General features: G+C 40.9%; 1 protein-coding gene across 1 annotated transcript in view; it reads left to right on the top strand.

The window, feature by feature from the left end:
* The first annotated feature begins 1,091 nt into the window (after positions 1-1,091).
* LOC102816428 (60S ribosomal protein L32-like) overlaps positions 1,092-11,148 on the top strand; it is a 58,150-nt gene continuing 48,093 nt past the window's right edge. Inside the window, exon 1 of the mRNA XM_006837690.1 lies at positions 1,092-1,502. Within this exon, the coding sequence (XP_006837753.1) occupies positions 1,092-1,502 (411 nt within the window). The remainder of the gene's footprint in view (positions 1,503-11,148) is intronic.

Raw genomic sequence — 11,148 nt, 5'->3', positions numbered from 1 at the left:
CACAAACAAAAGTTTGCAAAGTGTACAGACAGCTTGGCTCCTTTCAGGAACCTTGCTATATGTTAAGTATCCTTGAGAAACTGCACATCGCTGCTCTAGATCATTTAAGCCTAAAAGTTAATATATAGCAGCTTGATTGAACCTTTTTTCTGTAAAAATAAAAATGTTAGATTGTTAAGAAAACCATGAAAATATCTTAAAAGTTCCTGTGAATCATTATGTCCTATTTTGAATGATTAATCACATTTCAGTTCTATATCCTATCTTATCTAAAGAATCACATCCTCCCTTTGTGAATTACATCCTTCCTTTGTAACAAATCCCTCCCCAAAAAAGAGAATAAAAGACTGAGGTAGAGTGAGCTCTGTGTGCAATGCTAGGCAATATGTTTGCAGATCTGCCTACCTGTCAGCTTGCATCATATCTGTGTGTCTGTCTTTTTTGTATATATTTCGTTTCTCTCTTTCTCTATCCCTTTCGCCACCAGATCTCACTTCTTCATCACACCCACACTTCCTTGTCGAGGCTAGACTCTGACATAGGACCTCTACAATGAGGAGAAGGTCAGGAGAATGAGGACATAGAGAAGAAAAGAAAGAAAAAGGAATTCTTTGAGAAATAAATCAGTTTGAAGCAGGTACAAAGATTTCTGAGATGCCACACTAGGACCATGTTTACAGATTTGACAGCTACGGATGGATGTCAAGTGAGGCATACTCATTAGGGAAATCTTTTCAGACAAACAGGAAGGCCTCAGAGAAGAAATACAGGAATGAGAGAAAACTCTAGCTATTCCTCCTTTTGTGGAGACCAAGTCTAAGTCCTTGTTCCAGTGGGGCTTAATGATTCAGGAGCAAACTATTTTAGGACTAGGTTCTAGGTTAAGTAGATTATTGTTAAGTGCCCTCAAGTCAGTTCCTAACTCATAGAAAACTAGTATAGGGTTTTCAAGGAGTGGCTAGTGGGTTCAATGCTTATCCTATAGTGCCACATCAGGATTCCAAGTGGTTAGCTGGAATGTAGCTTAAAAATGCTTAAGAATGCTCTTCTTTTCGTTGCCTATGGAGGAGGTGGCCATCTCGACTGGCATCATGGCTGCCCTCAGACCTCTGGTGAAGCCCAAGATCCTCAAAAAGAGGACCAAGAAGTTCACGCCCCACCAATCAGATCGTTATGTCAAAATTAAGCATAACTTGCACAAGCCCAGAGGCATTGACAACAGGGTGCGGAGAAGATTTAAGGGCCAGATCTTATTGTCCAACATTGGTTATGGGAGCAACAAGAAGACAAAACTCATGCTGCCTAGTGGCTTCTGCAAGTTCCTGGTCCAAAATGTCAAAGAGCTTGCAGTACTACTAATGTACAACAAATCTTACAGTTTAGAAACTGCTCACAGCATTTCCTCCAAGAACCGCAAAGCCATTGTGGAGAGAGCAGCCCAGCTGGTCATCAGCGTCACTAATACCAATGCCAGGCTACATAGTGAAGAAAATGAAGAGACAGTCTGTTTTTGAGTTTTATTTGTGCTAAATAAAACCATAAAAGTGCAAAAACACAAAAAAAACAAACCCAAAAGCATAAGAATGACTGATGATGGTTGTAAAAATATGTGACACCCACCATTTCTGCCTTGGCATACTCTACTTAGTTTGGTTCAATAATTCATTGCAATGGTCACGCAACGCTCAGAGACTTATTTACAATTATGGGGTTTATTAGGGAAGTGAATGGTTACAATTCAGGGTCAGAAATGCTGAGGACACAGTTGCTCTAGTTTGGACAGGCTCTCTTTAGCTGTGCCCACAGACAGACCTCTCTCTGCCTTGCCAATGTTGCAAAATTCTTTTAGGGTTACTGATAAAATGCCCACAGGATATACCCCTCCACTATAAGCCCCCTCCAACACCATAACTCAAAGGCATCAATTCTTCTATGGTCTTCCTTATTCACTGTCCAACTTTCACATGCATATGAGGTTATTGAAAATATCATGGCTTGGGTCAGGCGCACCTTAGTTCTCAAGCTGACATTCAATGGACTCAAGCATGGCAACAGTAGTGAGGCTGGCCCAGGATCGGGCAGTGTTTCGTTCTGTGGTGCATAAGGTTGCTATGGGTTGGTACCGACTCGATGGCACTTAACAACAACAACTATAAGCCTCAGACTACAGGCACTTGGTTCTAGCTCCATGGATCAGCAACCCCCTTTCCTAGCCCCCAATTAAGTGCTTGGAGACATCTCATTTGGCAAGCAAGTTTCCAGTCCTAAGTCACTCAGCTAGCAAGCTCCGTGGACTGGGAAGCTCACTGCTCTGTCTTGTGCTCTGGTTCTTGTTTCTGCTGCTGCTGCTGCTCCTCCTCTGCCACTCCTCGAGTGTCACAGCTTTCTGTCCCTCAGACAAGGAGGTTCAATGAGCAGGGGTCTCAGGGTTCAACAGTCATGCTCCACTCCTGACTGTTCTTCCTTGATGATACTGAGATCCCTTCTTCGTGCTCCTGAGATGGCTCGTTTTATACTCTTTAGAGTTCCAGAATTTTACAATATTAACAACTAACTGTTTACCTCTCACAACTGAATCATATAATCCTGTCAGCAACTTCTCCCACCTTCTTTTATCCAGACCCATCAGGACAAAAATTGTTGTTTAGTGGAAATTACAAAGACTAAGGCTAGAAGTTGTTAAGTATCATTGAATCCATCCTGACTCTTCTTATTGTTGTTGTTAAGTGCTATTGAGTCTGTTCCAATTTTTAGCAACTCTGTATAAGGTTTCCAAGGACCATCTGGTGAACATGAAGTTCCGACCTTGCAGTTTAAACTGACCTTGCAGTCCAGCTCATTGACCCATAGTGCCATGCCAGGATTCATAGTGACCCTGTATAGGGTTTCCGAGGTTGTATATCTCTGTGGGAGCAGGGAGCATCTTCTTTCTCCAGAGGAGTGAGAGAAGTGGGCGTGAACCACAGGCCTTGTGGTTCATAGTCTAATGCTTATCTTACAGAGCCACTATGCTCTCAAGTCTAGAAGGAACATGTTAAATGATTCACTACACCACACTTGGAAATTGATTTCCAAAGGTACTTGCTTTCCTAGAAACAGAGAAATTGAGTGCCTGGATTGGGGTAGAGTAGAAGTCTGGAAGTGACTGTATGAATACTCTCTGAGTAACTTCATAGGAATTGAAAAGACAAAGCAAGTTGTCTTGATACCCTTCTTGAATTTTGGTAAAAGAAGAACGTTTGTTACTGTTGTAACTCCTGACAAGCATCTAATTCAGAGCACACCAACACTCACTGCCAGGGAGTCAGAATGGTTGACTCCAACTCATAGTGACCCTGTATAGGGTTTCCGACACTGTAAGTCTTCACAGGAGCAGAAAGTCTCATCTTTCTCTCTCAGAATGGCTGTTAGGTTTGAACTTCCCACTTTAGCAGTCCAGTTCTTATCCCAAAGCACCACCAGGGTTCCTTGGAGCACGCAGTGGTGGTGGTTGGTGGTTGTGTGCCGTCTAGTCAGCTCAGACTCATAGAGAGCCTGTATAGTGTTACTGAGGCTGTAAATCTTTATAGGAGCAGAAAGTCTCATCTTTCTCCCATGGAGTGGCTGGCAGATTCGAACTGCTGATCTCATGGTTAGCAACCTAGCTCTCAATCCACTACATTACAAGGTTATATGGAATCCATTTAACCATACTGTTCTCTTCTCACTCCGATTCCTTACTTCAGACATGTTGTTTTCAGCCTTCTTTCTTGGACATTTGAGTTGAAATTTCTTGATACTGTTTTTCATTTAGTTGCATTTAAGATATCCAGCCTCTAGTCTTTGGAGCATTTCTTCTTTAACTCAATATGCCTCTGAAGCTTTAGAAACCATCATCTATTAGATATTATGATTCAGTTAACCAGTCAGTCCTTGGAAACAACTTCAATTCAACCATAATTTATTGAGCACCCATGAAGCAGCTGTTGTACTAAGTGTAGGAATAGAGGGTTGAGACGGTGGCTCTGTTCTTTCAGACTCTAACACATCAGCAGCTTAGTGGGGACAGGCTCATATTAAGTAAGCAGGCATGACTTGATATAATAAATACTCCAATGGAAGTTGATTTTAATAGATAGTTCTACCAGAGGGTGACCGGGATGCGTAATAAGGAAGGTTACACTTGTGTTGGATTTTTGCCTCTTAAGATGCCTTCTAATTTTTGGTTGAAAGCCAGACATGATAAACCAAGTAAGAGGAACTGAGGCTCTTTCCATCTTAGTCCTTCATAAAGTTCTACTGATATTGATGTGGGAAGGGGTAAGTGGCATGGGAAGCATTTTAGAGGCTGGACTTGGGTATTTCCTTTCCCCCACTTGCATTGCTGCAGGAGGCAGGGCAGTTTTATAGATTAGCAGAAGCTAGAAGGAGGCTGGCATTTGATAATTCTCTTCCTTCATTTGAAAGAAGGAGCTGGGGCCAGGATTTTCACTTCTTCCAAGTTGGGTAAACCAGTTGCCATAAAGATGGACACCCCCTATGTGTCAGAATAGAATTATTCTCCAAAGGGTTTTTAAAGGCTGATATTTCTCAAGTAGCACTCTAGGAATTTCTTTAAAGGCACCTCTGGTTAGACTTGAACGGTCAATCTTTCAGTTAGTAGCTAGGCACATTAAGGGACTTAAGTGGTCAGGCTTTGATAAAACCCAGGTTGGATTGCTGTTACAGTTGTTAAGTGCCATCAAGTCAGTTTCAACTCACAGTGACCCTGTATAGGATTTCCAAGGAGTGGTTGGTGAGTTTGAACTGCTGACTATGTGGCTCAAACTGACTTTCTGGTAAAGCAGTTCCTCTTGAGGGCAGGCCATTGCCAAAGTATTCCAAAATGGCTACTTTCCCTCTCTGCTTCACAGTGAAAACCTGGTGGAGTTCTTAGAGGTAGAATCCAGAAAAGGGTAGCCTTCCACCAGTTTTTATTTATCCAACTAGTCCACACCAAGTCTCCAGCAATTAGTCAATTATTTTTTATGTCTTCTTACCCAATTCATGAACAACCTGTGATATGCAGAAGACATAATATTGCTTGTTAGAAGAGGATTTAAAATAAATTCCGATGAAAATCAAAGACCACAGCCTTCAGTAAGGCTTGCACCTCAGTGTAAACAAAATGAAAGTCCTCACAACTGGACCAATAAATAACATAATAATAAATGGAGAAAGGATTGAAGTTGTCAAAGACTTCACTTTGCTTGGATCCCCAATCAGTGTTGCTGAAAGCAGTATCAAGAAATCAAATAGCATATTTTATTAGACAAATCTGCTGTACAAAACCTTTTTAAAGCATTAAAGAGTAAAGATATTAGTTTGAGGAGTAAGGTGTGTCTGTCCAAAGTTATGGGATTTTCAACTTCCTCATGTGCTTGTGAAAGCTGGAAAATGAATTATAGTGTTGGTGGAAAATATTGACAGTACCATCGATTGCCAGAAGAACAAACAAACAGATGTCTTGAAAAAATTACAGCCAGAGTGGCAAGACTCCATCCATAGCTCTTTAGACGTGCTGTCAGGAAGGATCAGCTCCTGGAGAATGAATGTCATGCTTGGTAAAGTGGAAGGTTAGCTAAAAAGAGGAAGACCCCCAACAAGATGGATTGGCACAGTGGCTGTTACAATTGGCTCAAACATAGCAACCATTGCGAAGATGGTGAAGGACTGGGCACTGTTTCAATCTGTCGTGCATAAGGTCACTATGAGTCAGCATCCAACAACAACAAAGTTTTTAGCAGGGTGTTAGTCAATTTCCAACTTTTGTTTTTTTCCTTGCTCTTCCTGTAGTTGATTGTTAATTTTATTGCATTGTTATGTGAAAAGATTTTTAGGAGCATGTCATTGTTTTAAAATTTATAGAGGAGGGAACAAACAAGATGGCGGACAGGGTGGAAGTGCAGTGAGGAGCTCCATCAGCAATAACACAGAATACTGGACCAATCAGGCTCAGGAGATTGTCCCAGAACTCTGAACCACATGTAAAGGGATATTTAGAAAGTTGGAAGGTTTACAGCCAGAGGAATTTGTAGCAGAAGCAAAAAATCCTGTGCTTTCTAATCCAAGGCACTCAGCTGCTCCCTGAGTGGCCATCTTGGGTGAGAGAGAACCAAGGAAGGATCAGAGCAGCCACAGACGCCTGACAGAACCGTGGAGATAAAAGGTGTGGACATTATTTTTTTTTTGTATCTTTTTTTGGCCTCTCACTGTCTGCACACCTCCATTCTGGTGATTAGAGGGGGTGTCTGAGTGAGTGGACACCCCATTCCCCCACCCTTGGAGGGTTCTACTATGCATGTGCACAGATCTCCTCCAAATTTAAAGAGAAAGTTTCCACTTTAAACCAAATGGCAACAAAAAACGGCCACAGCCAGCCAGGAACTGTTTATCACTAGGAAAAAGGCCTAAATGGGGGTTGTGGAGCAGGACAGGCAAACTAAAAAAGACACAGGCCAAAAATAAAATCCTGAGTAACATCATAATGACCAACAGTGGCATCTTGAAATTTCTCAGGAAGAAGAGTGAAAAGGGAAGCCCATCTCCTGATCACATCTACCTGAAGGCATTCAGAAAGCTTAAAAATATCAAAACACACATCCATCTAAGTATTAAGGCCATAGCTAACCACTGAATCTCTGTTTCTACATGTTTACCTTCTTTTACACTGTAATTGTTTTGATCATAGACTGATCTCTCAGATTCTCTGAGTTTGTTCTGTTCTCAACTCTTCCTCCTGTCAATTTAATTCTGGGAGGTGCTGCCATGTATGTCAGTCTCTGGTTGTTGTCTTTTCTTGTTGGTTCTCAGTCCACAGAACTCTCTTAGGATGTTTTGTAGAGCAGGGTTGGCTTTGGCAAAATCCCTTAGCTTCTGTTTATGCTGGAATGTTTTGATTACACCATAGTATTTGATTGATAGCTTTGCTGGATAAAGGATTCTTGTTGACAGTTTTTTTTTCTTTCAGGGTTTTATATATGTATCCCCATTGCCTTCTTGCTTGCATTGTTTCTGCTGAGAGATCCGAGCTTAATCTGACTTGCTTGCCTTTGTATGTAACACTTCTCCTTTCCCTAGCTGCTTTCAGGAGTGTCTCCATATCTTTGATTTTGTAGAGCTTGATTATGATATGTCTCAGTGATTTTCTTTTAGGGTCTATCCTTCCTGGGGTTCATTGAGCTTCTTGAATGTTTATCTTTTTACTTTTCAGGATGTTAGGGAAATTTTCTTCCAGCAGTTCTTCAACTATTTCCTCTGTGGACTTTTGTGATTCTTCCTGTTCTTGAATGCTGATAATTCTTAAGTTATTCCTCTTCATGTTGTCCAACATGAACCTTAGGCCTTCTTCAGATTTTTCTGTTTGCTCTTCTATCTTAGTGGTATTGAGAGATCTAGTTTTGCCTTCCATCTCTTCTATTCTACTCCTTTGCTCTTTCAGTGTATTGTCTATTTCTGATATTCTATTATTGATCATTTGGACCTCTTTCTGTAGGTGTTGAATTGTTTCCAATGCTGTATCTATCTTATTTGACTGTTCCTGTAGCACTTTCCTGACTTCTTCCTTTTTTTTTTTTTTTTTTCAACTCCATTGTAAAGTGTTATGAAACATTTTATAACAATTTTTCTGAATTCCTTCTCAGGCATTTCCAAGGCCTTCCCTCCTTCCTGAATGTAGTTCAGGTCTACCTCTAGGTCATTTGTCTCAGACATTTTATCTTGTTTCTGGACATGTGCTGCTATGGTCATCTGCTTTTGGTTCTTGGATATGTTTAGTGTTAATCTGTGGTCTTAATACTTAATTGAGTATATGTTTTGGTATTTTTTTAATGCTTTCTGATTGTGTCCAGGATGTGGGCTTCCCTTTTCATTGTTCTTATTGCTTAACTCAGACTTACTTTCACAGGTGTTGTCTGCCTCCCTGGTGTATGGCAGTTGGTACTGGTTCTTGCCTGGATTTTAGTGTTTTATGAGTGTGATTGTAGTTTGACTATATGGCAGCAGTTGCTGTCTCTTCTTGGGTAATATAGGGAGAGAAAGAGTCCCCCAAAAGTAAAAGGGGGAGCATAAACCAATAGACCAGCAATAGCAAAAAAACAAGAAATACAACAACAACAACAGAAAACCTAGATTGGATACTGTAGTCTATAATCACAGAAAGGGGAGAGAAGAAGAAAAAAATCTGTATCCTAATATGAGTTTGACTTTAATGTCCTCTTTCAGCTTCATGCTTTCAAGGCCGTCTGATAAATTGCAAGATGCTACTTGTGGTTGTTGTGCTATACCTCAGGATTTAATTTAATTCTCTGCCTGCTTTGTTTTTAAACTCTCTTTCCCTCTCCACACCCCTTGTTCTGGCCTTTTCCCTGTTGAAAAACAGTTCAGAGCAGCTCTTGGGCTGATAGTGTCTCTGTGTATGTGTGTCAGAAGCACCCAGCAGTGATGTGGGTTAGGGGCATTCACTCGCTCAGGCACCCCCTCTAGTTACCAGAATGGTGGTGCGCAAACAGTGGGTGGCCAATGAAAAGATACCAAAAACTAGGGGAAAAAAATCATAACAAAGCAAATACAACAAAGTATATTGTCTACCTTTGCTCTGAGGTTCCCACAGTGTTATTCCGTGATGGGTCTGTTTCCCCCGTTTGGTCTTGCCATTTGGTCTCACCCAAGTTTTCGGCTCCAGGTTGCTGAGCCTGGCAGATTAAAAAGTATACAACTTATTACTTATGCTACAACTTCCACTAGCTATAAGCCTTCAAAATTTTTAAATATTCCTTCCTATGTGATTCAGTTCTGGTGTGGCGCTGTGGGTTAATGCACCAGACTTCATAGCCATTTGAACTACAGATCGGTGGTTCAAGCTCACCAGCTGCTCCTCGGAAACCCTATAACAGGGTTGCTATGGGTCAGAACCGACTTGACGACACTTAACAATAATGTGTTTCAGAGTTTTGGAGCTCTTTCCTGAAACTGCTTCGCCTGATTTTCTGAGGTATTGCTGACGATGAACTTCAGTGCACCTCTACCCTATTGCCATCTTATAATGTCTTTTATACAAATTGAGCAGCATAATTTTGAATAATTTCCTGATGAGGGTGTCAATAAAGAATGGATTGGGAACATTTCTAACTATGTGGTCCAGCTGCTCAGGTTGATTATATGTAGCTGAGAATAACTAGAATGGAAAGTCATTGAGTGTTCCCTGACTTTATTGCTCTTGCCTGACACCAAAGAGTTGGTTGTACAGTATTATCTAAGTTCTCTGTCCAATTACTCACAGTGGTCTTCTCGTTCATAGCAGTGATGGTTCAACTTGGGAGGTTTGGATAAGTGGTCTGAATACCAAATAATGGTCTCTGATGTTCATTATGAAATATTGTTTGATTTTCTAGCATCATATATCCCATCAACAGAAAGCAAGATATAGTGGGATGTCAGTTGGAACAATGTTGGTACAACCCACATGAGGATTTTGAATTTTGTTGATGGCAGTTCACCACTTTTTAGCATGTAAGCCCCTGGATATACTGTTATTGGTGAATTTGAGAGCTCATGTCATTTTTCTCACCACATCTACATTTTCCTACCCAAGAACCAAAAGGAAAAGTAGAGAAGAAGCTTCCAGAATCTCTTCTTCCCTATTTCATACTACTCTCATGCATTTGCTATGTCCCAGAGTCACTGGTCTTTCTTCAGTTTCCTAAGCTGTATTATGTTCCATACATGTCATGCTGCCTGCCTTTACTCATAGCTGCCACTTCCTCATCCTTCCGATTTCAGTCTATCTGCCACCTCTCTGGTCATCGCAACTAGATTCATCCTCTCTCTCTTTCCATCTATCAGTTTGCCTACTTGTTTTGTCTGTTTATTTTACCACCTTTTTACATTTTATAAAGTCATAATCTATGTTTGTATTGTTTAATATTATATTCTTAGAACAAGGATAGTGCAAATATACGAAGGGGCTTCAAAAAGTTTGTGGGAAAATTCCATTCATTTTTCAATTCCATTTTCCATGAACCTTTTGAAGCTCCTTGTATTTTAAATTCTTTTACATTGGAGTCCTTCATTACACCTGAATAACTAATGTTATTAAAACTACTATTGTGAATATATGAGAAATATAAGGCTCAAAAAGCTCAAGTGACTTGTCCAACATCATACCACTATTAAGTGTGGAGCTGCACTTGAACCCAGGGCTTTTGGCTGACAGACCATTGCTGCTTTCATAACATTGTTGTTTTTAGCACAGCATTCCAATGTCACATTTTTATAAAGTAATGTTCCTTTCAAATAAGTGATCGACTGCAAAGATCTCACTTCTCTGTCTGTGTTTTCCCCTTCAGTTGGTTCCTGAAAACTTAAGTGGATCTATTAGAACTCTATAGAGGGATGGTTTTGTTTTCTCTCTGTAAGAGAAATAGCCACTGCTTTCAGAACTGATTAGAGGTAATGTCTTCCCCTGGAGACATAATCAGCCCTGGATGGTAGGTTCTGATAATGTCTGAGTTTCTCCTGCTCTGCCCTGGGGAAGGTGAAGGGTTTTCAGACTTTCCTTTTTAATGACTATGTAAGGGGAAAAGAACAAGCTGATGCCAGGGAAAGGTCGGTCAGATTGAGAATGCTAATGGACTCTGCATGGCTGTAGCCCTGTGTCATGGCAGGGGGCTGACTTTGGAGTCTTTTCCCTACACATCCTAATCATTTCAAGGAGCTCAATCATACCCAGGGCTAGCCCTGTGCAAATCAAAGGGGGAGTTAACTAGTTGCTAATTTCTCCCTTTAAATGACATCTTTCCTGTCATGAAGTAGCTTTGTAACACAGAGACTTAAGTGAAGGTGCCAACTCTATATTTACTGGCACAATCTCTTCCCTCAATATTTACTTCTAAATTAGGCAGCAAGGGGCGACCCTGGCAAATCAGAACTTCCACGAGTCCTGACAGCCATCTCATTGGGATAAGATGAGACAAAAATTGCTCTGAGTGAGGTTTCTTCTCCTCCCTACTCCTCAGACTGCCTTAGAACTTCATTGAAAAGCAAAATCACTCTGATATATATATATATATATATGGTGCTCTGGTAGCGTAGTGGCTACGAATTGGGCTGCGAACCGCAAGGTCAGCAGTT

Source organism: Chrysochloris asiatica, unplaced genomic scaffold (assembly GCF_000296735.1).
Source record: "Chrysochloris asiatica unplaced genomic scaffold, ChrAsi1.0 scaffold00022, whole genome shotgun sequence".
NCBI lineage: Eukaryota > Metazoa > Chordata > Mammalia > Afrosoricida > Chrysochloridae > Chrysochloris > Chrysochloris asiatica.
The sequence above is the reverse complement of the archived record's forward strand: the minus strand, read 5'-3'. Positions and strand labels throughout refer to the sequence as shown.